At 49.1% G+C, this 27,025-nt stretch overlaps 1 protein-coding gene across 1 annotated transcript in view; it reads left to right on the forward strand.

The window, feature by feature from the left end:
- LOC140418302 (glutamate receptor ionotropic, kainate 3-like) overlaps positions 1-27,025 on the forward strand; it is a 727,178-nt gene that overhangs the window by 509,893 nt on the left and 190,260 nt on the right. Inside the window, exon 11 of the mRNA XM_072501774.1 lies at positions 8,830-9,053. Within this exon, the coding sequence (XP_072357875.1) occupies positions 8,830-9,053 (224 nt within the window). The remainder of the gene's footprint in view (positions 1-8,829; positions 9,054-27,025) is intronic.

Genomic DNA, 27,025 nt, shown 5'->3' on the forward strand with positions numbered 1-27,025 from the left:
TGAACTTCCTGATTGCTGTACATAGTCTACTGTGAGTTGACACTGTACCAATCTAACTGATAACCTCCGACTGAGTTGACCAGACTAACGCTCTACCTCATGGAGATGGTGCTCACTGGCTTGTGTACTCTTACTATCTCAGTAGCTGTGTCCCGTAGAGAGAGGGAGAGTCTTAATGCCCTGTGTGCTCTATAGTGGTGATGTCCTGTCTGGTGATTAGTTGTTATGTGATGTGTGTGTTCATTGGTTATCCTGTGTGTCAGTCACTGCCTGTCTGCATCTCATTATATACATGAGTGGATATTATGACATCTCCCCTTTTTGAAGTAACTTTTGGAACGTGGCGATATATATACATGCATGATTATATACAAATGGTGAGTGAATTAACATATGTACAAGGGAAGGTGTCTATCGTGCAGATACAGAGCAAACTGAACAAAATTTACAAGATTTACGTCTATAGATTCAGTCTTTGTGGCGGGCGACAAATTCTTGTTGATCGCCTCAGAGGTGGAGGGGGGACGCCGGCACTTGGACAGGCGGGATTGCTGCCATGTCGGTGGCCTCGTGGTGCGAGATGTCCGGAGGAGGCATGATGACATGCGGAGAAGTGCGGCCAGGCGGTGGGCAGGGAACTTTTTGTAGCGCCCTCCTGTTGCACCATAGAATGGAGCCATCAGCCATTTGGACAACGAAGGACCTGGGGGCAGCCTGCCTGATGCCAATAGCTGGGGCTGACCAACCTCCCTCAGGCAACTGGACGTGAACAACATCGTCTAGAGCCAGCGCAGGTAGATCCTTGGCATGAGCATCATACGTGATCTGCTGCTGGTCCCTGGATCACTGCACTTTCTGCAGCACCGTGAGGCGGTCAAGGTCTGGAACATGGATGGCTGGAACAGTCGTCCTCAGATTGCGGTTCATGAGCAGCTGCGCCGGAGACAAACCAGTCGACAGAGGGGTAGCCCTGTATGCCAACAGCGCCAGGTTGAAATCCGAGGTTGAATCTGCAGTCTTGCACAGCAACCGCTTGACAATATGGACCCCTTTTTCGGCCTTCCCGTTTGATTGCGGGTAATGGGGACTGGATGTGATGTGACTGAAGTGGTAGGATCGTGCAAAGTCGGACCACTCTTGGCTGTAGAAACATAGGCCGTTGTCACTCATTACTGTGAGTGCTATCCCGTGCCTGGCAAACGTCTCTTTGCAGGCTTTAATCACTGACTTTCACGTGAGGTCCGACAGTTTCACCACTACCGGGTAGCTGGAGAAGTAGTCGACCAAGAGCACGTAATCAGGCCTATTTCCGTGAAAGAGGTCTAACCCCACCTTGGACCATGGAGAAGTCACGATCTCGTGCTGTTGCAGTGTTTTCTTGGGCTGAGCTGGTTGAAACGTCTGGCATGTTGTGCAGTTGAGGACCGTGTTGGTAATGTCCTGGCTGATGCCAGGCCAGTAGACTGCCTGCCGAGCTCTGCGTTGACATTTTTCAACCCCAAGGTGACCCTCATGGATCTGCCTGAGCACCATGGCTTGCATGCTTTGAGGAATGACGATTTTATCTAGTTTAAGAAGGATCCCCTCGACAACCGTTAACTCGTCCTCAACGTTGAAGAACTGGGGGCACTGCCCCTTTTGCCAGCCATGGGCAAGATGTTGCATCACGCGCTGCAGTAGAGGATCTTTGGCAATTTCTTTGCGTATCTGGACAACTCGTTCATCAGTGACTGGGAGGCTGCTGGCACATAACTGCACCTGTGCCTCGATGTGGCGAATGAAATCGCCCGGTTCACACGGCATGGTGATGGATCGGGATAGGACATCCGCGACGATCAGCTCCTTGTCCAGTGTGTAGGCGAGTTCAAAGTCATATCGGCGGAGGCGAAGAAGAATTTGCTGCAGCCGAGGTGTCATGTCATTTAAATCCTTCTGGATAATGTGGACTAAAGGCCTGTGGTCTGTTTCCACCGTGAACTTCGGCAGACCGTATACGTAGTCATGAAACTTGACTATTCCTGTCAGGAGACCCAGACTCTCCTTTTCGATTTGGGCATACTGTTGTTCGATCAGAGTCATGGCCCTGGAGGCACATGTCACTGGAGCCCAGGACGAGGAATTGTCTCGTTGGAGGAGCACCCCCCCAATACCGTCCTGGCTTGCGTCTGTGGATATCTTGGTATCCTTGGTTGGGTTGAAGAATGCCAGTACTGGGGCTGTGGTGAGCTTCGCCTTCAGCTCAAGCCACTCCGCTTGATGTGCGGGAAGCCACTGGAACACTGTCGACTTTTTAGCGAGATGCCGGAGGGCCGTGGTTTGGGATGCCATGTTGGGAATGAATTTGCTGAGAAAATTTACCATCCCGAGGAAGCGGAGGACCGCCTTTTTGTCCTCTGGGGTCTTTATGGCATTGATTGCCAGTACCTTGTCGGCGACAGGTTGCACACCTTGCTGTGAAATGTGGTCACCTAAAACTTGATAGTGGACCGCCCAAACGAGCATTTGGCCCTGTTGAGCTGGAGGCCATTTTCATGAATCCTCTGGAAAACCTGTTTGAGGCGAGCAATGTGATCCTCGAGCGTCATGGACCAGATGATCACGTCGTCCACATAAACTCGCACCCCCTCGATGCCCTCCATCATTTGCTCCATTATGCGATGAAATACTTCGGAAGCTGATATGATACCAAAAGGTTGTAGCAGTACCTGCTGAACGGAGTGTTAAAAGTGCACAGCTTCCGACTGGACTCGTCCAGCTGAATTTGCCAGACGCCACGGGAGGCGTCCAGCTTGGTAAAGAATTTGGCATGAGCCATCTCACAGGTCAATTCTTCATGCTTCGGGATCGGGTGATGCTCTCGCATGATGTTGCGATTCAGGTCTTTGGGATCAATGCAAATGAGGAGTTCGCCAGAGGGTTTCTTGACGCAGACCATGGAGCTGACCCAGTCTGTGGGTTCTGTGACCTTTGAGATGATGCCCTGGTCTTGGAGCTCTCGTAGCTACGTTTTCAGACAATCCTTGAGAGGAGCCGGCACCCGGCGTGGTGCATGGATGGCTGGGGTGGCATTCGGCTTGAGCAATATCTTGTAGCGATATGGGACCGTGCCCATCCCATCAAACACACTGTGGTATTGCGTGAGAATGTCGTCTATCCCAGCCTGAAGATTCGCATTGGGCAAGGCCGTCGCCGGTGTCGAGGACATGGCATGAACTCGCTGAAGCAGATTTAGGTGTTTGCATGCGCGAGCACCGAGCAGGGATGCCTTCTCAGGCCGGACGATCTCGAATCTCAGCGTTGCCTTGATTGTCTTGTGAGAGACACCTAGCTGACACGACCCATTGGCAGCTATGGCATTACCATTGTAGTCAAGGAGCTGGCAGGCTGGTGGAAGAATGCTAGGTTGGTGTCGGATGCTGTCGAGGTACGACTGTGATATGAGGTTCACAGACGTGCCAGTGTCTAATTTAAATCGGATGCAGACTGGTTGACCGTGATGACGGCACACCACTCGTCGTCAGGATCCGCACTGAGGATTGAAAGGCGTTTGGTAGGCACGGTAGAGACCAACTCGTGTGTGGTGATGATGCCCACCCGATATGGAGACTCGAGGCAGTCAGCATCGGGGTCCGTTGGGCTGTCTGGATCAGAATCCTGCATGCTTTGTTGTACGCAGCGGACACGTCTGCGCTGCAGCTGGGATCGCTGGCTGTTGTCCGGTGGAGCGGACCTGCAGAAGGCCGCGTAGTGGCCAGGCTTTCCACATTGTAGACATCGCCTGCCTTAGGCTGGACATTGCCGTTTTAAATGGGCGGAGCCACAATTCGGACACGTCATGACGCTGACGTCAGCACCTTCCGTGCGCCATCGCGTATGCGCCGTACGGTCGGCCGACGTTCGCGCATGCGCCTCAGGGTCTTCGGCCTCATCATCCACCCGGTCGTGGCACGCATGCGTGGAGACCCGAGAAAAGCGCGCGAAACGGCAACTCTCCTCGATGCTCAGGCTTTGCACTTTCGCTACGGCCTGCACTCTTTCTGCCTCGTGGGAGGCCAGTTTTGCAGTTTCTGCCGCCCTAATGTGGGAGTAGCGATTTCTGGCATGCTCATGAACAACACACGTTTCGATAGCGACGGAGAGGGTCAACTGTTTGATTTTGAGGAGCTGCTCCCACAGGGAGTCGGACTGGACCCCGAAAACGATCTGATCCTGGATCATGGAATCAGTCGTCGAGTCATAATTACATGACTGCGCTCGGATGCGGAGATGGGTCAAGAAGGACTGAAAAGGTTCATCCTTACCTTGAAGCCTCTTTTGGAAGATGTACCATTCAAAGCTCTCATTCACTTCAATGTCGCAGTGGCTGTCGAATTTCAGCAGAACTGTCTTGAACTTTGTCTTGTCTTCGCCATCGGCAAATGTAAGTGAGTTATAGATGTGGATGGCCTGATCCCCCGCAGTCAACAGGAACAGCGCAATTTTTCTGGCATCCGATGCTGCCTCAAGGTCTAAGGCCTCGATGTACAGGAGGAACTTTTGTTTGAAGACTTTCCAGTTGGCGCCGAGGTTTCCGGAGTTGCGGAGGAGGCTGGATCTTCTCCATGCCGCTGGATGGCTGCTTGCTGGTTGTTGCAGATGCACTCGAGGTAGGTTCGTTAGGATTAATAGCACTCTGGTACCATGATGTGTTAAGTAAGTTGGTTCAACGTTGACTGCAACTGGATGCAGTGAAACTAGAAACAGTCTTCTGACACAGGAGATGGTCCAACACTGTTTTATTGAACTTCCTGATTGCTGTACATAATCTGCTGTGGGTTGACACTTTATCAATCTAACTGATAACCTCCTACTGGCTTGACCAGACTAACTCTCTACCTCATGGTGATAGTGCTCACTGGCTTGTGCACTCTTACTATCTCAGTAGCTGTGTCCCATAGAGAGAGGGAGAGTCTTAATGCCCTGTGTGCTTTATAGTGGTGGTGTCCTGTCTGATGATTGGTTGTTATGTGTTGTGTGTGTTCATTGGTTATCCTGTGTGGCAATCACTGCCTGTCTGCATCTCATTATATACATGAGTGGATATTATGACAAGAGCTGCTGATTATATTTGAAAAAAAATTATTTATGTCCTACAGAGATATCACAAAGCAAGTTGATGGGCAAAGGTAAGATGTGATAACGGATGCGATTCAGTGGCCTTGCCGTGCCCAACTTGGTGTTAGGACGCGGCCATTGAATCTCACCAGAGGCTTCTCATGAGATTTGTGATGCTCGAAGTGTTTCGCAAGTTCCAATGGAATCTCGTGAGAGGTCGCGACCTGGATCTCGTCCTCACTGGGGGTGACCCAGATCTGCATAATTAAATGAGCCGCATGGACCCCGGGATTCAATGGCAGTACTAGTCCACACAAACGTGGACAAGGAGTAACGGCACCTGGGGGTGGCTCCTAGGACATTATTGACCCTCGGGTGTTCGCGGACAGGGCAGGGTAGTATCCTGACACCCCCCTGGCATCTGGCACCTTGGCACTGCCAGCCTGGCACCCTGGCAGAGCCAGCTTGGCATCCAGCAGTGCTACCCTGGCACTGCCAGGATGCCTGGGTATTGCTGGGGATCGAGCCTGGGGAAACTTACGGTGGGGGGCGGCCGAAAAGGGCTGAAAGAACTTCAGCTCGCGATCAGTAAATCACTCTATGTGCAGCCTCGACGGAGAGAATCTCACCAAGGCCAAAATAAACAGCAAAGTGCCGCTGAATAGCGAGATGTGTCTCGGTACTGCAGCAGCTGAGAAACACCGCACCAAGCGCACCCGAAACTGAACACGGAGATTTTCGGGGGAATTGCGCCCAATGTTTCTGAGTAAGTCACATAGACAGATCATAAGAAATAAGAGCTTGAGTAGGTCACTTGCCTCATGGCGCCTGCTCCGCCAGCAAATATGTTAATGGGTGATTTGATTGTGGCCGTTGGCTGGATTTTCCATCCTGGGATGCCTGGAATGCATTCCCCGATGGGATGGAGAATCGGGCGACAGGGCAAATCGAATCGGTGATCCAAAGGCGATGCTCCAAATCCCCCCTCCACTGGCGGCGTGAACAAAGTCCACAATGCACGCCAGAGGGTGTGTGAAAATAAATGCAAATGGATCTTAATGTCCCGTTTGTATCTATTTAGTGGGCCCAGTGCACTATGCTCCAGCTTCCCATGATTGTCCAGTCCCCGCGGCCAGAAATCACATGGGGGCAGATCATTTGTGGTCTCAGTTTCTCAACATGTGCTCTGCCAAGCCCCCTCAGAATCTTAAAAGTTTGAATAAAATCGCAGCTCTTTCTTTCTTCTAAACTTTAATAAGAATAGACTCAGAGGGAAAAGAAATGTGTGAAACGGGTTGTGTGACTGTGAATTTTATTTTATTTATTCATGGGAAGTGGGCGTCGCAGGCTCTGCCAGCATTTATTGCCAATCCCTAATTGTCCTTGAGGGGACAGAGTTAAGAGTCAACCGCATTGCTGTGGGTCTGGAGTCGCATGTAGGCCAGACCAGCTAGACCTAAAGGACATTCGTGAACAAGATAGGTTTTACCGACAATCTTCAATAGTTTCATGGTCATCACCAGACATTTTTAATTCCAGATTATTATTAAATTCAAATTTCACCATCTGCAACGGCAGGATTTGAACCTGGGTCCCCAGAGCATTACTCTGGGTCTTTGGTTAATTAGTCCAGTGGCAAAACCACTACGCCACTGCCAACACAGAATATTGGAAAGAGTTGTGGAAGAAGTAATGAGAAGATTTGGGTCAGAATTTTTAGGATGGTGGGAGCTCGATCTCGCCATCCAACGAGTCACTGGCGAACACACCCCTGCCAACTCTGAGAACCGTGTTGCCATTTTACACTCTATCAAGCATTGTTTGACAACAGGCGGGAATTATAGTCTTCATTTTGGGGGAAATTCCGCCTTGGAGAGCTACTGGACCATCTGATTGGCCGACAGCTCTCCGCTCCCTCCTGGAAAATTACTGCAGTGGCCAGGAGAGGCATTGCAAGAGGCTGCTGAGCCTGCGTCCAGGGAATCAGAGAAAAAGGTAAGTGGTAGGGGTCTTAGCGGGCAGGGTAGAGAAAGGCTAGAGGGTTGCAAGGTGGGCAATTCGGGCCTCGAGGGATCAGCCTCAGGGTCAGGGAAGTCCACAGCTCACTGAACCTTAGGTGAGGGCGCCTCCGGTTGGAAGGGCTCTTCCCCCACTTTGCACCCAGGATTTAACTCCCTTTATTTCTGACCTTCCCCCCCCCTTTGGACCTTAACTGGGGCAAAGGAGGGCTTCTTCTCCGAGGTCCCACCCACCCCAGCATAAAATTGCTTCCAGGTCAATAGGGTGGAAACTCAGAGGGAATCCCCCCCCCCATGTCATCTCACTCTCCTGTCCCCACCTCAAAACCTGCTGGAGTGTGAGAATCAAAAGAAAGTGCATAAGAGATAATAAGTGATCACTGGATAGAAAAAATTAGATCAGCGGTTCTCAACATTTTACTTTCTGCGGTCCATAGATCGCCATCAAAAGCTTTTGTGGACCATAACATACTCAAGCCATTTTAAACATTACATTTTATATAACTTACGGCAGACGGGCATCAAACTTATATATCAACGGGTATTAGAAACACAGCTATTTCTAATAGTTGATGATGCACACTTACAAACACATTGCAGATTATATTACACAAGGATGTTTGTGAAGCAAATTACATTACGAATAACAATGTAACATTGATTATGATACATACGAGGTACAAGTAATTGTATTATTTTTTCCCATGGACCACCTGCAATACGCTAGCAGACCACCAGTGGTCCGCATACCACATGTTGCGAACCACTGAATTAGAGAAGGGGACACTAACGGGAAAAGATGAACACAATTTTTTGCAATACCACAGGAGATTAATTTATTATTTAACAGTAACCAGCGATTTAATCGTTTTGAACAAGGAATAGATGTCCTTTTTTGTTTGAATGAAGAAGGAAAATTTGGGATCCGTCATGCAAAATTTGCTTTCATTCAAGGTGGGAAATTCAGCAAGTGTCTTGTGATCCTTCTTCAGGGGAGTAGCAAATATCCCAGTGCTATAATGTGCAGCATTTGGTGGGACCACATCTATAGTGTAAATTAAGATATTTCTCAATGCACCTCACCCTAACACCCACCTCCACCCATCGCTCTCCAGCAATGCAGAGGCTCTTTTTAATATTCACGTTTATATCTCTATTCATTTGTTGGTTATACTTCTATCAAAAATCTCTGATTTTAATTGCTCCAACATTGATGGCCATGTCTTCAGCTGTTAATTGTCTAAGCTCTGGAATTCCATTCTTAGGTTCTCTGCCTTCTTTCCTCTGTTTTGCTTCTACAAGATGTATCTTAAAACCTCCCTCCTATTTCCTCAAAAGAAGAGTCATATGGACTCAAAATGTTAACTTTGTTTCATTCTCCACAGATGCTGCCAGACCTGCTGGGATTTTGTTCCAGAATTTTGTTTTTATTCCTATTTTGTCAAATGGCTTGTTCTGAAATTTACTTTAAAATGCTTTGGTGAAGCACCTTGGGCTGTTTTGCAATAGTGAAGGTGCATTATTAAGTACACGTTGGTGTTACATTTCCACCAATAGATCGTCTTTGGAATAAATAGGACAGGGGTCTGACAAGCCCATAACACATGTGGTTTATGGTCAATAAAGTTGCTCCTCAGCATTTCAATTCATCTATTCACTGTCTATTGAACTTGACTGGGGAATTTTGAGTAATACAACTTGGTTTTTCTCCCAACAGAAAGCTGACCTTGCTGTTGCTCCTTTGACCATCACCTATGCCCGTGAGAAGGTCATTGACTTTTCTAAGCCTTTCATGACACTGGGGATCAGTATTTTGTACCGGAAGTCGAATGGGACAAATGCTGGCGTCTTCTCCTTCCTCAACCCTCTCTCTCCGGATATCTGGATGTATATCTTATTGGCATACTTTGGAGTCAGTTGTGTGCTGTTCGTCATAGCCAGGTAAGATGTGGAGAATAATTACCTCATATCCTTGTGATTGTTCAATCCACACTTTACCCATTTAAAGAAAAATAAAATGAATAACATACAACCTGTATAAAAGCATAATTGACCTGTGGGAAAGTTACTCTTACTCACCATGAAGTAACAGATAAATTGAGTAGAAGTACGCTTAGGAGTATCAAAGGACATACTTTTGGAGACAAGATAATAAAGGTTGGTGTTCGCACTTTGTTCGCTTATTTTTTGTGGTTGCTTGGTGGGTGAGAGTCTCTGTCATTCAATTTAGGAAAGCACTGGGCATTTGATCACTAGACATGTAATTGTACGGAATTACATATGACGAGGTTTCCAGGCCCCAGCCACCACCAGGGGGTGAGAAATTACCACCCGAAGTTATCGAACCTTTGGTCGGTCTGTCAAATTTTCAATTCTGCCCTCGACTGTACCTCCTGCCCATGGATATTTACAACACAAAAGCAGGTCATTTGGTCCAACAGGTGCAAACTGACACGTATACACCACATGAGCCTCCTCCTAACCTGGTTATTTATTTTGTTTTATTGAAGTGTGGTTTTCAATTGTCTGGTTGTTTGTAATTGATAGGATCCAAACAATCCATCTGGAATTAGCATAATTAATCAACTGACTTCAAAGGCAATTAAATGGTCTCAGCTGTTGTGACTGTCGTTGTGGTTTGTTTGCGGACCCAGTCTTGGGAATACAGCCCACTGTTCGATTCCTGGGATCATGCACGGTGGCATAGTGGCTAGCATTGCTGCCTCACAGCACCAGGATCCCGGGTTCAATTATGGCCTTGGGTGGCTGTCTGTGTGGAGTTTGCACATTCTCTCGTGCCTGTGTGGGTTTCCTCCTGGTGCTCCGGTTTCCTGCCACATTCCAAAGATGTGCAGGTTACGTGGATTAGCCATGCTAAATTGCCCCTTTGTGTCCAAAGATGTGTAAGTTAGGTTAAGCGGTTATTGGGGTAAGGTGGGGGAATGGGCTTGGATGGAGTGTTGTTCCAGAATGTCGGTGAAGACTTAATGGGCCGAATGGCCTCCTTCTTAACTGTAGTGATTCTATGAGTCTGTTCTATGATCACTGTGATATATTAAAACGAACAGGTGGGAAAAATGTATGATGGAGATGATCATCAAAGTTGGGCTTGTTGGGTTGAAGATGGCTGGCAAAGTAAATAGTTATGTTTTACGGTGTATTTTGTTTTAATTTTCTTCATCATGAATGGGACTTTCTGTATGATATGATAGCATTGAAAGACTCAAGCACTTTTTATTGTTGGCTTTATAGATGCCCAAATAATAAAACATCAGTCTGAAGACTGAATCAAATGAATGTGCTGAGGAAATCTAGAATATAACCTAGAATGTTTTGGCATTCTTTATTGAGGAAAAAAGCTGTGGTAATGTGGCCTCTTTCAGGGGTGATCCTTCGCAGGCTCCGTGATAAGTCTGGAGCCTAGGAGAATGGAGTGTGCAAATGTTAGCCGATCAGGTATTTGAGCGTGGATCTGGCTGTTGAGGTTTGGTCAGAGTTAGCTTGGGAGTTGAGAGAACAAGACCTGTGTAGTAGTTGTGCTGTGCTGTACATAAAGTTCTTCTTAGTTAAATAAAAAATCACCTTTGTGATTTAACACTGCCTCACTGCTTGCCTGACATACAATAATGGCGACAAGAACAAATCAATCCAGTTGAAGGAAACTCGCCAGAAATTGGAAGGGGGTGGGGGAGAGTGGCCTCTCCAAATCCTGGGAAGATGAGATATCATCAGCTGTCGAATAGCTATTCCACTGTTCTGGAAAATTGATCCGTTTGATCCAGAATTTGAAAGTTGGGCCCAATATGTTGAAAAACCTGGATACTTTTCACTGCCAATGAAGTCATGGCAGAAGAAAAACATGAAGTGCAGCCCACAACATATAACCTTGTGCAAAGCTTAACGTCTCTGGAGGCTTCGGACTATAAGTCCTTTGATTAATCGGTACAACTAGTGAGGGATCACTTCAATCCCTGACCTTCCATTATTATGCAACACTATATTTCATACATTAGAGGTCCTGCAGAACTGATATCCGCTTTTGTGTCCAGACGTTGACAAATGTGAATTTGACACTTCTCTCAGCAACATGCTGCATGACCGTTTGGCCTGTGGGATCAACAACTTAAATATTCAGAACAGATTGCTGACAGAAAACAAAATATCCTTGGACAAAGCAGTAGAGTTGGCTCAAGTGACTGGAAGTGCTGAACAAGGCGTTTTTCAATAACCAAGCTTGCAAAGTAAGATGATCCAGTTATGGCGGGAAGCGCTGAATGCTCAAGGTTTCCGAAGCGAGCGATCAGCGGAGACAGAGAAGAAGAAAAGTAACCATCAGTCACAAGAGTTAGAGGTTTGTTCCCATTGTTGTGGAGGGCATTCCCAAGACAGATGCAAGTGTAAGGAATTCATCTTTTTCAAATATAATAAGAAAGGCCATAAACAAGCCAAGTGCAGAGAGTCTAGTACAAGTTCCCCCCCAAAAAAGTTGGCAACTCCAGTGAACAAGTTTGAGGAAGACCCTGAGAAAAATCAGAAATATACAAGCATGGTGAGATTAAGTAAAAAACCCCCATTGAGATTATTCTTGTCATCAACGGCTGAAAGCTTAAAATGAAGGTTAATACAGGGCCAACTGCCAGAGTGGTGGGTGAGCAAATGTTTAGGTATCTGTGGGGAGAGCTGCAGCCTGTGAATCTGAGCAGTACATCAGCCACCTTAGCCACTCTGCGAAACACGCAGCTAAGTGCTATGGGACTTTGTTCCCAATTAGTTGAATCGAGCCCATAGAATTCTTAAATGGTTTGACAAGGTAAATGCTGAGTGGATGTTTCGCTTCATGGGAGAATCTACGAAGTAGAGAGCATAGTCTCAGAACAAAGGGGTGCCAATTTAAGAATGAAATTAGGAGGAATTTCATCGCTCAGAGGGTTGTGAGTCTTTGGAATTCATTGCACAGAGAGCTGTGAGGGCAGAGTCCTTGTGTATATTTAGGACTGAGATAGATATATTCTTGATCAGTAAGGGAATCAAGGGTTACGGGGAAAGGGCAGGAAAGTGGACGTGAGGAATGTCAGATAAACAATGATACTATTGAATGGCGGAGCAGGCGTCAGGGACTGAATGGCTTTCTCCTGTTCTTATTTTTTAAAGGTCTTGTAAGACCATAAGACATAGAAGCAGAATTAGGCCACACGGCCCATCGATTCTGCTCCGCCATTCAATCATGGCTGATATTTTTGTCATCCCCATTCTCCTGCCTCCTCCCCATAACCCCTGATATCCTTATTCATCAAAAATATAACTCTGTTTTAAAGATACTCAGTGATTTGGCCTCCACAACCTTCTGCGGCAAAGTGTTCCACAGATTCACCACCCTCTGGCTGAAGAAATTCCTCCTCATCTCTGTTTTAAAGGATCATCACTTTAGTCTAAGATTGTGTCCTCTGCTTCTAATTTTTCCGACATGTGGAAACATTCTCTCCACATCCACTCTATCCAGGCCACGCAGTGTCCTGTAAGTTTCAAAAAGACTCCCCCTCATCCTTTTAAACTGCAACAAGTACAGGCCCAGAGTCCTCAACCGTTCCTCATACGACAAGCTCTTCATTCCAGGGATCATTCTTGTGAACCTCCTCTGGACCCTTTCCAAGGCCCGCGCATCCTTCCTTAGATACGAGGCCCAAAACTGCTCACAGTACTCCAAATGGGGTCTGACCAGAGCCTTATATAGCCTCAGAAGTACATCCCTGGTCTTGTATTCTAGCCCTCTCGACATGAATGCTAAAATGGCATTTGCCTTCCTAACTGCCGACTGAACCTGCGGTTAACCTTAAGAGAATCGTGATCAAGGACTCCCAAGTCCCTTTATACTTCTGATTTCCGAAGCATCTTCCCATTTAGAAAATAGTCTATGCCTCCGTTTCTCCTTCCAAAGTGCACAACCTCACACCTTTCCACATTGTATTATATCTGCCACTTCTTTGCCCACTCTCCTAGCCTGCCCAAGTCCTTCTGAAGCCCACCTGCTTCCTCAATACTACCTGCCCCTCTCCAGATCATCTGTAAACGTAGCAACTGTGCCTTCAGTTAATTCCTCCAGGTCATTAATGAAAAGTGGTGGTCCCAGCACTGACCCTTGAGGTACACCACTAGTCACTGGCTGCCATCCTTAAAAATCCCCCTTTATCCCCACTATCTGCCTTCTGCCAGTCAGTCAATCCTCGATCCATGCCAGAATCTTACCCTTAACACCATGGGCTCTTAACTTATTTTAAAATCTCCTATGCAGCACCTTGTCAAAGGCCTTCTGGAAATCTAAATAAATCACGTCCACCGGTTCTCCTTTGTCGAACTTCCTTGTTACCTCCTCAGTGAACTCTAACAGATTTGTCAGACATGACCTCCGTTGACAGTCTGGCAGTCCTATTTTATCATGCACTGCCAAGTACTCCGCAATCTCATCTTTCATAATGAACTCTAAAATCTTACCAAAAATCTTACCAATGACCGAAGTCAGGCTAACCGACCCATAATTTCCTGTCTTCTGCCTCCCTCCCTTCTTAAACAGTGGTGTTACTTTAGCCACTTTCCAGTCCTCTGGGACCCTTCCTGCTTCCAGTGATTCCTAAAAGATCACCATCAATGCCTCCACAAACTCCTCAGCTATCTCTTTTAGAACCCTGGGGTATAGTCCATCTGGTCCAGGTGACTTATCCACCCTCAGACCCTTCAGTTTCCCCAGAACCTTCTCCTTAGTAATGGTCACTGCACTCACCTCTGCCCCTTGATTCTCCTGGCGCTCTGGCATCCCACTGGTGTCTTCCACCGTGAAGACTGATGCAAAGTAACTATTCAGTTTGTCTGCCATTTCTTTGTTTCCTATTATTATTTCTCCAGTCACATTTTCCAGTGGTCCAATGTCTATTTTTGCCTCTCCCTTCCCTTCTATATATTGATAAAAACCTCTTCCTATCTTCTTCTATATTACTAGCTAGCTTGCAGTCATATTTCATCTTCTCTCCCATTATTGCGTTTTTAGTTGTCCTCTGCTCGCTTTTAAAGGTTTTCCAAGCCTGTGGCTTCTCACTAAACTCACCACTTTGTATGCTTTTCTTTTGCGTTTATGCTATCCTTGACTTCCCTCGTCAACCATGGATGCCTTGTCCTCCCCTTAGCATGTTTTCCCCTCCTTGGGATGAATTCCTGTTGTGCCTCCCGGATAACCCCCCAAAACTCCTGCCATTGCTGTTCCACTGTCTTCCCTGCTAGTCTCTTTTTCCAATCAACTCTGGGCAGCTCCTCCCTCATGTCATTGTAGTTACGCTTATTTAATTGTAATACCGTTACATCTGATTGCAACTTCACCCTCTCAAACTGCAGGGTAAATTCTATCATATTGTGGTTACTGCTCCCTAAGGGTTCCTTCACCTTCAGATCCTTAATCAAGTCTGCCGCATTACACATCACCAAACCCAGAATTACCTGTTCCCTAGTGGGCTCTGCCACAAGCTGCTCCCTAAAAAATCTTAGACATTCCACAAATTCCTTTTCTTGGGATCTACGACCAACCTGATTTTCCCAGTCCACCTGCATTTTGAAGTCCCCCATGATTATTGTGATATTGCCTGTTTACATGCTTTCTCTATCTTCTGATTTATTTTCTGCCCCACATCCTGTCTACTGCTCGGGGGCCTGTACATAATTCCCATCAGGGTCTTTTTACCTTTGCGATTCCACAACTCTACCTACAGAGATTCTATGCCTTCTGATCCTATATCGCTCCTTGCTATCGATTTAACTTCAATCCTTTCTAACAATGCAGCCCCGCCCCCTTTGCCCAAATGCCTGTCCCTTCGATAGGACACATATCCTTGGATATTTAGATCCCAGCCCTGATCCCCTTGCAGCCACGTCTCTGTGATGCCCACAACATAGTTCTGGTTATGATTGATAACACAGCAGAAAAGAGACGGGAATGTTTGGGCCAATGGTCATACGGGAGAGGAGTGATGGGCTCCAAACTTAAGATGTTCCATGAGGGGCTGCACGGTAGCACAGTGGTTAGCACTGTTGTTTCATAGCTCCAGAGTCACAGGTTCGATTCCCTGCTGGGTCACTGTCTGTGCGGAGTCTGCACATTCTCCTCGTGTCTGCGTGGGTTTCCTCCGGGTGCTCCGGTTTCCTTCTACAGTCCAAAAATATGCAGATTAGGTAGATTGGCCATGCTAAATTGCCCCTTAGTGTCCAAAAGCATAGTTGGGGCTACTGGGTTATGGGGACAGGGTGGAGATGTGGGCTTAAGTAGAGTGCTCTTTCCAAGGGTCAGTGCAGACTCGATGGGCTGAATGGCCTCCTGCTGCACTGTAAATTCTATGATTCTATAATTGTGCTGCAGTGGATGAGACCAAGGTAAACTACAAAAACTAAGATCCATGGGCGAGCTTGCCTGCCGCCCACCTGATTTTCACTGACTGGACAGGAATAAAATCATCCCCTGAGATTTTGCTTTGCCCGCCTATTCAGATGCATATTGGGGTAGGGTTTCATGATCATCAGCTTCCCTCCTGCATTGCACCCAACTTTCTAAGTGTGCATGGTCAGCCAGTGTAGGGGAGGGGATATGGGGTGGGCGGGGTAGGGTTGTGAGTTTAATCCTATCCACAACTGAGACAAGAACAGATGCATACTTTCCATCAAATCAGCAATCAAGAGTTGGAAAGTCGGTTGAATTTGTTTTCCCCCTTCTCATTACAGCTAGAAGTTCTTAAAATAAGGATGAACTATGTTACAAAACTGATCGAAAGCAACTAATTCAGCAGTGGACAAGGGACATTCATAACTTGTCGGTCTCAGTTCTACTGTTCTACAGTTTCTACATTTACTAATCAGAGGCACGGTTTACCCGAATGGGAACAGAGTGAGCGCAGTTAGCCAGGTATTTCCTGGCACTCAGAGTGATCATTCTAGTCGGTATGGTGCAGACGGAGATGGGGACGGCATTTTTGAAAGGTAGCCTAGTTTCTCGATCCCCGCAGCCTGACCCCTGAACCCCATCAAAAGCCACAACTCACCTATAAGGTGGTCCTCAGGCCCAGACTGCACACTCACAGGGTACCCCTAGGCCCAAACCGCAGTGGGGGGAAATTGCCAGCTTGGCACCTTGGCAGTGCCATTCAGGCACCCTGGCAGTGTCCCTGCCAGCTGGCAGTGCCACCTGGGCACCTTGGCAGTGCCAGCATGGCACCCAGGTGGCAGTGCTGAGATGCTAGGCTGGCAGTGCCAAAGTGGCACCAGCAGTGCCAAGGTACCACCATACCCAAAGGGCAAGCACCTGGGAGCCTCCAATCCCCTGCGAGACCCCCATGAGTGCCATTCCATCTCGTCCCTGTTTGTGGAAACCAGCACTGAACAGCGCTCGACCGAGATCTCCAAGGCAAGAGGATTAGATCCCATTGCCTTGGGCAGGTCGTGGGAGCACATATTAGAGTGAGACTCGCTGACTCACTGTAATATGCAAATTTGCCAAAAGGCGTTCCACCCACTATGGGCAGGATTCACACTACGACATCTCTCGAGATCACGTTAGACCTCAGGAGTTGTGGTAAGCCGGGTACATCGCGGAAGAGGAACCTCCTAGCATCTACCGGCTGCGTTGCACTGCGCCGTGCTGCCTTTCAGGCATAACGCTGCTGGTAGATCGCATCCTAAGTTGATACGGGCAACCTTTTTTTAAATATAAATTTAGAGTACCCAATTCATTTTTTCCAATTAAGGGGCAATTTAGCGTGGCCGATCCACCTAGCCTGCACATCTTTGGGTTGTGGGGGTGAAACCCACGCAGACACAGGGAGAAGTTACGGGCAACCTAATCATCACCAATTAATTGGAAACGAGGTATGGAATGTAAAACTCCAATGTGATTTTAACATATACATCCTACCATGTCTCCTTCTATGTGGTGTCAGGGTTAATTTTTGACATTGTTCAGGTCTTTTTTTTATTGATCGTGGATGTTTGCAGTTTCACCTTGATATTAATATATTCCCAATGTAGAGCTGTGTCACCAGACAATTATTCTCTTAAACAGTTTATCATAAGCATATGATAACATTATGTCAGAGATCAAAGTATGAGAGTTGGAAAACACCCCAGGTTCAGCTGGGTTCCCTTCTCCTGCTGTCATTATTGACTGTCCCTGACAGGGTATGATAGAGGCTTATCTGTCAGCAACGTAATAGTTACACACAGATAGTTGTAATGAGGCAGATGGCAATGCTGGTGCGGGATAAACTACTGCAACTGGATTGTGGCAGTGCCCCTCCTCCAATCCAAGATGACAGCACAAAATTAAAACAAGAAAGATAATCAAATCAGAGATAATTAATCAAAATTATTATAAGCATGGCTTCATGTTCATAATCTGGGTTCTAATAGTTTATTATTAATGCATTGGTTAAGTGGCTTTAAACAAAGGAATTTTAAGATGCAGTAGGTTAGAACCTTTTAGTTTTGCAATCTGGCTGGAGGAATGAAAATTCATCTGGATTAGTTTATGATAATGGTGAGGGGTTACGTCGAAGGCAAAAGTTAACCGGCTGGATTCTCCGTTCCTGAGACCAAGTGTTGATGCCGGGGCAGGATTTGTGCACTTCCACGACAACAAAAACTGGCGTCGCACCTGGACCAATTCAGCAATCGTGGAGGGGCTAGCACTGGCGCCATGTGGAACACAGTCGATTCCAATGAGAATCGGTGCCGGATACGCTGGGTCTGTGATTGACACTTGGGAGGCTGAATAGCTGCAGCCAGATGTACATTACAATCCCCACACACTCATACCAGCCAACAAGTTGGTACTGGTTGCGCTGGAGCATGCCCATCCCACTGATGGGTCAGCTGGGGCCAGAAAGCATCTAGGGGGGTTCCCTGGGGGGACACCCATATGACCTGTGGCCCTAAGTTCACAGTGGGAGGTCAGCAGCGTGTGCAACTGCATGGCTGCCTTGCAGGCCGCAGCAATGGTGCTCTATGTCCATCCACCCCAACCCCACAGCCCACCTCCTGGCCTTCCCCCCCTACTATTCCCCCTGGCCCTGGCAGAGGCCCCCCGGCCAGCGGTGCGACTGTCAGCAAACTATGCGATGTTGGACATTTTCTGTACCCCCTCTCTCACCTCAGCAGCCACGGTGCCTGTTTCACAATTTTTAAAAGCACAAGTGAACCTCGCTGTCGGGAATATTCCCGAGTGGAGGCAGAGCATCGCCGAGGCCCCGGAGAATACCAGGTCAGGCCAGCTAATGATATGTCAACAGCATTTACTGTACATGCGTTCTGCAATGCATAGACGCTGCTGTCGAGGCACTGGACAAATGTGATTTGGCATGAAACTGGCGTCCACCACGATTCCGGCATCAAAACCGATTCTCCGCCCAATTACGTTTCACGATTCTGGCGCCAGCCGACAGAGAATCCCGCACACCACCTTCGGCCCTTTAAGTCATAGTCACCAGTAAAAACTAGGGGCGGGATTCTCCGACTCCCCGCCGGGTCCATAAGACCATAAGACATAGGAGCGGAAGTAAGGCCATTCGGCCCATCGAGTCCACTCCACCATTCAATCATGGCTGATTTCAACTCCATTTACCCGCTCTCTCTCCATAGCCCTTAATTCCTCGAGAAATCGGTCGGAGAATTGCCGGGGGCAGCCGTGAATCCCGCCCCCGCCAGTTGCCGAATTCTCCGGCACCGGATATTTGGCGGGGGCGGTAATCGCGCCGCGTCGGTCGGCGGGCCTCCCTGGCGATTCTCCGGCCCGCGATGGGCCGAAGTCCCGCTGCTGGAATGCCTGTCCCGCCAGCGAGAATCAAACCACACCTCTCTTACCGGCGGGACTAGGCGGTGCAGGCGGGCTCCAGGGTCCTGGGGCGGGGGGGGGCGGGGCGATCTGGCCCCGGGGGGTGCCCCAACAGTGGCCTGGCCTGCGATCGGGGCCCACCGTTCCGCGGGCGGGCCTGTGCCGTGGGGGCACTCTTTTCCCTCCGCCTCGGCTACAGCCTTCACCATGGCCAACGCATAAGAGACACCCCCCTGCGCATGCGGGGGGATGACGTCAGCAGCCGCTGACGCTCCCGCGCATGTGTGGACATCTGCCGGCCGGTGAAGACCTATCAACCCTGGCTGGCGTAGCGTGAAAGGCCTTTCCTGCCGGCCGGCGGCGCGCCAACCATTCCGGCACAGGCCTAGCCCCTCAAGGTGAGTGCTTGGCCTCTAAAGGTGCGGAGAAATCCGCACCTTTGGGGCGGCCCGACGCCGGAGTGCTTCCCGCCACTCCATCCCGCCGGTCCCCCCCGCCCCGCCGTGTAGGGGAGAATCCCGCCCCTGATTTCAGCTGAACTAATTGTGGAAAGTGCGAATATTGTTTAAAAATAAAACAAGCCAAGTCTTAAAACGGAACCGCATGGGCAGTGAGCTGATGAATCTGGAAAGAATTCACCTCATGCTGCAAGGAGTTAGGTGAATTTCGGCTAGCATCGATACTCAATCTGCTTGAGCATAAAATTAAATGATGATACCATCAAACAACTGGTTATAAGAAACTTTTTTGTTGCACTTCGGTAGTTAAGCTTCGGTAGTTTTTGTGAGTGCCACAAAGAATCCAGCACGAATTTTAAGGATACAAAGTAATAACACTTATTTACAGTAACATACCTATATGTATATATATATATATATATATGTATAACAGCAGCAGCAACTTCCCTTGCTGCACACTCCTTCCAGCTGGTTACTAAACTGGCCAGCTTTATTTATACTTGGAGTTGACTAATGGTTTCTCCGCCCCCCTCATTGGGGAAGCTCATACTCCCACAGGATTGTGGGATTGTCATTAGTCCCCAGCCAATGGTAAGCAGGCAGGTTATAACATCCCTCCCCCCCCAAAGTCCAAGGAATCCACCGAAGACCCTGGCGAAGGAGGGCGTCGGACCCGTTTTGCAGCAGGCCGGACACCATTTGCACGCGGCGTTGGATCAGGCGGCGTGTAACGAGACGGAGGCCGGCGCTTCCGTGATGAACGGCGTAACGGTTGTACATCCACGGCCCGTGGACCCGAGGATCCCCCCTCTGATGCGTCCTGTGTCTCCATCTCGGAGTCAGAGTCTGCTGCCTCCGTCATGTCAGCGTCTCTATCTCCATTCGGTTCTGTAACGACCTGCGCAGGCTTTGAGTGAGGCACCAGTGGAAGATTGTGAGGACTACCTTCCCTTGTCTCTGGTCTCTGCGACTGTAGAAATGAGCTCCAGGGGCGGGGAATCTTTGGAGGGGTTAGTCTTCTGGACCGAACGTGGTCTACATGTTTGCGCTGGAGACTACCCTGGGCTTGCACCTGGTAAGATATAGGGCCCGTTTGGCGAAAGGTTATGCGAGGAACCCACTGGGCACCACCAGCAAAATTCCAAACGAACAGTGGGTCACCGGGCGCAAACTGCCGAATCGGCCGATGCCGAAAAAATGCTTGCCCCTGCCGTTCTTGTGTGCGGCGTACTTTTGCGCCAATGTCCGGGGAAACCAAACTAAGGCGGGTGCGAAGTCTCCGGCCCATTAGGAGTTCTGCGGGAGCTACCCCAGTCACCGCAGGGGGGGTGGTCCTATACGTAAACAAAAAGCGAGCCAGTCTCGTGTCCATTGATCTGGAAGACTGTTTCTTTAGTCCTCTTTTGAATGTCTGCATTGCGCGCTCTGCCAACCCATTTGAAGCCGGGTGGTAAGGGGCAGTGCGGATATGGCGTATGCCGTTTATCTTCATGAACCTCGCAAACTCCTCACTCGTGAATGGAGTGCCGTTATCCGTGACCAGCACCTCGGGGAGGCCATGCGTGCTAAAGGACAAACGCATCTTTTCAATTGTTGCGCAGGACGTTGTCCCCTGCATCTTATGCACCTCTAGCCATTTAGACTGGGCGTTGATTAATAGAAGGAACATGGATCCTTGAAAAGGGCCTGCAAAATCTGCATGCAAGCGTGCCCAAGGCCGCCCTGGCCATTCCCAGTGATGTAGGGGAGCGGCCGGCGGAAGCTTCTGATGCTCCTTGCAAATGCAGCAATTTTGGGCCACCTTCTCAATGTCGGTATCGAGGCCTGGCCACCAGACATAACTCCGGGCCAACATTTTAATTTTGGTCACACCTGGATGCCCATTGTGCAAGTCTCTTAGTATCAGCTCCTGGCCTTTTTCCGGGACAATCACACACGTCCCCCAAAAGAGGATGCCGTATTCCACGCTGAATTCTGACAGCTTGGAGGAAAATGCCCGCTACTCGCCTGGGAGCTGTCTATGCTGCCCACCATACAGGACTATGTGCCGAACCTTTGACAGGACTGGCTCCGTCTGGGTCCACTCACGGATCTGTGATGCCGTGACAGGCAAGGTGTCCATAAAATTTAGGGTTGCAACCACCTCACCGGTCGTGGGGGTCGACATGGGGCCGGTCGATAAAGGCAATTGGCTCAGTGCGTCGGCATTTGCTATCTTCATTCCTGGTTTGTGCTCCAGAGAATACTCGTATGCAGCAAGCAACAAAGCCCAGCGCTGGGTCCGTGCGGAAGCAATGGGCGGTATTGGCTTATCCTCTCTGAAAATTCCCAGCAGAGGCTTATGATCAGTCACGATGGTGAAATGGCAGCCATACAGGTACTGGTGGGAGCATTTCACTGCAAAAACCACTGCCAGGCCCTCCTTCTCGATCTGCGCGTACTTTTTCTCCGCTGCAGTCAATGTGCGGGAGGCGAAAGCTATCGGTCGCTCGGCCCCGTTCTCCATCTTGTGGGACAGGACAGCCCCAATACCAAACGGGGATGCATCACATGTGACGAGCAAAGGCTTTCCAGGATCATAGTGGGTTAGTAACCCAGACGACGACAATTGTTGCTTTACCCGCCGGAAAGCGGTTTCTTGCGGCTGACCCCAAACCCAGGTGTGATTTTTCTTTCGCAGAAGGTGCAACGGGGCCAGTGTAGTTGCCAGATTGGGGAGGAACTTCCCGTAATAGTTTGCGAGACCGAGAAAAGAACGAAGATGCGAGTGTCAGTCGGGGCGGGGGCCTGTTGAATCGCACGCACCTTCTCTGCGACGGGGTGCAAACCTTCGCGGTCCACCCGATAACCTAGGTAGACTACTTCATTTGCCTGAAATATGCACTTTGTGCAACGTAAACGGACTCCAGCCTCCGAAAAGTGTCTAAGGACAGCCTCCAGATTTTCCAAATGTTCCTGCTCCGACGTCCCTGTAATCAAAACGTCATCTAAGTAGACAGCAACACGTGGTAAACCTCTCAAAATGCCCTCCATAACACGTTGAAAAATAGCGCAGGCAGAGGATACTCCAAAGGGCAACCGTGTATATTCATACAGGCCCCGGTGCGTATTAATCGTTACATATGGTCGGGAGGCCAGGTAGGGTAGGCGTGACTCATATCTAATTTTGTGAAGGAGAGTCCGCCTGCAAGCTTCGCGTAGAGATCCTCTATGCGAGGCAATGGATATCGGTCAAGTCGGGAAACCGTATTCACTGTAAGTTTATAGTCGCCACACAAGCGAACTGTGGCATCTGGCTTCATTACAGGTACAATTGGTGCTGTCCAGTCAGCAAAACGGACGGGCCTGATAATACCCAAACTCTCCCAACAAGTGAGCTCCCCTTCTAACTTCTCGAGCAAGGCGTAAGGCACCAGGCGCGCCCTGAAATAGCGCGGCGTGGCTCCTGGTTCGACTTGGATACGGGCAACGGCCCCTTTTATTTTCCCCAAACCAGGCTGGAATACATCTGGGTATCGTCCTAGCACCTCAGTGAACCCTTCAGAAACTGTTTGGAGGATGTGCTGCATTGCAACCGCAAATGGCGCAACCAGTTCCGACCCAACAGGCTGGGCCCATGGCCGCGCACCACGATAAGTGGGAAACGCCCCTCCTGGCATCCATAAACAACAGGGGTCATTGTAGTTCCTGCAGTGTCCAGCGGTTCCCCCATGTAGGTGGCCAACTTGGCCTGTGAGTCGGTTAATGTAAGGGTCTGTATACCCTGCTTGATGCGGTCGAATGTCCTCTGGGCGATCACGGAGACCGCTGCGCCAGTGTCCAACTCCATCTCAAGCGGGTGACCATTGACCCGTACTGTCACCTTAATGGGGGCCACACGGGGAGCTGCCACACAATGCAGTTGCAGGCAGTCGTCCTCCGTCTCCACGTCCTCAGGAGTAGTCGCCACAGGTTCATCCACATGGAAGGTACGGCCCCTGGGCTGGTCCCACTTACGGCCCCTGGGCTGGTCCCAGTTTCGGTCGGAACGACGCCGCCTCTGGCGCCCCCAGGACCGGCGTCCGCGACGGGGTCGGCACCCACAAGTTTGACACGGACATGGCTCCTCATCCATTGGTTCTGGAGAAGGCTCCCTTCGGGGAGGAATGTCCGACGGCCACTGGCGTTGGTCCGGACGTCGCCTTGCCCAAGGTACCGCAGGAATGCGGGGGCGTTTTCGGACGGAATGGGTTGCGCCCCAAGGCATGCACTTCCATTCCCTGTAGCTCCTGCACTCCTCGTTCTGTGCTCTCTCAGAACAATACTATTTGAATTGCCTGTTGAAAAGTCAATGTTGGCTCAGCTAACAACTTTCTCTGGGTGGCCGCATTGTTAATACCGCAAACCAAACGGTCGCGTAGCATTTATGACAAGGTCTCACCATAGTCACAGTACTCCGCAAACCTGCGTAGCCTGGATAGAAAATCGGCAAGGGTTTCTCCAGGTGTCCTCTCAGCGGTATTAAACCGGCAACGCTGGACTATCGTGGACGGGGTTAGGTTAAAATGTTGCCCCACTATATTCACAAGTTCATCAAACATTTTGGTGTCCGGCGCAGCTGGGTATTTAAGGCTCCTAATCACCCCAAATGTATGTGGGCCGTAGGCAGTGAGCAATATGACCACCTGGCGCTCATTTTCGGTTATATTGTTTGCCCGGAAATAGTAACGCACCCGTTGTGCGTACTGGTTGCAGCTTTCCAGCGCAGCGTCAAAAACATCCAAATGTCCGTACAGAGGCATGGTATAATAGAAAACAACTTCCAACCTGTATCCAACAAAAATCCAGGGAGGTGGCTTCAGCAGTGTAGACAGCTATTCACTTTAACCCTCGTCGCCAGTTTTGTGAGGGCCACGAAGAATCCAGCACTAGTTTTAAGGATGCAAAGTAATAACATTTATTTACAATAAGATATATATATATAACAGCAGCAGCAACTTCCCTTGCTGCACACTCCTTCCTGCTGGTTCATAAACTGGCCAGCTTTATTGAGACTTGGAGTTTACCAATGGTTTCTCCGCCCCCCCTCATTGGGGAAGCTCAGACTCCCACAGGATTGTGGGATTGTCATTAGTCCCCAGCCAATGGTAAGCAGGCAGGTTATAACAGTAGTCAATAATTATTATAGGGCCTTTCAAACTCCCCATTGCAGATAAGTCAGTCCCAAAGTTATACAATTTGAATATTAATTGAACTCAATATTATTCTGTGTGCTGGTTAAATAATAGCATTAAGAACAAACAAAGAACAAAGAAAAGTACAGCACAGGAACGGGCCCTTTGGCCCTCCAAGCCTGCGCCGACCACGCTGCCCGACTAAAGTGCAATCTTCTACACTTCCTGGGTCCGTATCCCTCTATTCCCATCCTATTCATGTATTTGTCAAGATGCCACTGAAATATCACTATTGTCCCTGCTTCCACCACCTCTTCCGGCAGCGAGTTCCAGGCACCCACTACCCTCTGTGTAAAAAACTTGCCTCGTGCATCTACTCTAAACCTTGCCCCTCGCACATTAAACCTATGCCCCCTAGTAATTGACCCCTCTACCCTGGGGAAAAGCCTCTGACTATCCACTCTGTCTATGCCCCTCATAATTTTGGAGACCCCTATCAGGTCGCCCCTCAACCTCCGTCGTTCCAGTGAGAACAAACCGAGTTTATTCAACTGCTCCTCATAGCTAATGCCCCCCATACCAGGCAACATTCTGGTGAATCTCTTCTGCACCCTCTCTAAAGCCTCCACATCCTTCTGGTAGTGTGGCGACCAGAATTGAACACTATACTCCAAATATGGCCTAACTAAGGTTCTATACAGCTGCAACATGTCTTGCCAATTCTTATACTCAATGTCCCGGCCAATGAAGGCAAGCATGCCTTACGCCTTCTTGACTACCTTTGCCACCTGTGTTGCCCCTTTCAGTGACCTGTGGACCTGTACACCTAGATCTCTCTGACTTTCAATACTCTTGAGGGTTCTACCATTCACTGTATAACTTTCAGTAGAAGTGTTAGCGTCTTCATTAAAAGAAACAAAACATGAAGCATTCATGCTGTCAAAAATGGCATAATGTCAAGATGCAGAAGCTTGAACTGGATATAAAAATCCGTTTAATAATTTCATCCCACCGGACCAGTAACTCTTCTTTTTATTTATTTTGTGAAACCAGCTCACAACCATTTCATGTCCCCTCTAATGTATCACGCCCCAGAAGGCTGCTTCCGCATAGCATCTCTGGATTACAGATTTTGGGGTCAGACTTATGCAAAGGTTTATTATTGTTTATTATTCTTGATCTTCAGCACACAGAAAGCTTTTAATGTCCGAAGGAATACGGAAGCATTGCTGAAGCAGCATGTTGGCTTCTGGCCAGTGGCAAAAATTTGTTTTCAAGGGAAAGATTCCTCCTCAGTTGTGTATTGAGGTGTATTGTTCATATAACCTCTTATCTGGACAATCACTTGCACGAGCCCAGACAGAACTGGAGTAATTGACTTCTATTAATGATTCGGACCCATTTAATAATTTGGGTGTGATTCTCCGGCCTTGTTGAACAGTCGCTCGAGCGAAACGAGGCCAGTAAATAGCGGGAGAGACCGAAAATAAGAACTGCGCCATGCGCCGAACAGTTTGCGATGCAACCGGACCATTCCCGTAGGCGAAATCGGCATCTTGCCTAAGCGTGGCGATAAACCAATTATCACCACTTAAGCCCTAATTCCATACACATAATGGGTGCGACCCCATATCCAATGGCCTCCCATCATTCAATGGCCTCCCCAGCAAGTGGTCACGCTGGCATCGATTCATACTCCTTTTTAAAATCGTGAATTTGCGGGTAACTGAGGAGGTAAATAGCCATCTTTGCTCACAAGCAAAGAGCCCGGAGGCGCTGGGCTTGCCGCCCCAGTGCTCGGCGGGAGGGGGACACCCTCGGGGTGGGCTGCCTAGGGAAGGTGGAGAGGGGGAGGGGCAACCGCGTACGGCACTAGCATGCCAATCCCCTGGATCGTGTGTACCCATTCCGGGGGCAACCCTAGCCCCTGGCCATCTGCCCACGGCCCAGCATAACCTCTACCGATTGCCGAGGCTCTGGCTGAGCGGCTGAAGGCTATTGCAAATAGGGAATTGGCAATCGTGGTTAAGTGAGCACTTCACACAACCCAAGTGGATTCCCGTGGGTGGGCGAGCCATGTAGCATGTGGGAATCATCGGCTAACATCCCAATCACACCCTGATGCATGTACACTGTGCTTGAATCTTGCGGAGCTACACCCACACACACAGCAGCCAACATCCGAACACCCAGGGGATGGGACACAGCTCCGGGGACATGCCCATGGCCGGAGGAGGGTGGATGAGTACCATGGGGTTGGGGGGGGGGGGAAATCGCCTGGGGAGATGGGCCAAGGGTTCGGAGGTCAGGCCACATTGCAGAAGAAAGTGACAGAGGCATCAGACTAGTTGTGCTCAAGGGTTTTTAAATGCGTGACAGGTGTCCAACAATTCCCCACTCCTGATGATGCCACCCCACTCTCCCCACCACCCCCTCCCCCTCCCCGTC

Source organism: Scyliorhinus torazame, chromosome 1, assembly GCF_047496885.1.
Source record: "Scyliorhinus torazame isolate Kashiwa2021f chromosome 1, sScyTor2.1, whole genome shotgun sequence".
In the NCBI taxonomy this organism is placed as follows: domain Eukaryota; kingdom Metazoa; phylum Chordata; class Chondrichthyes; order Carcharhiniformes; family Scyliorhinidae; genus Scyliorhinus; species Scyliorhinus torazame.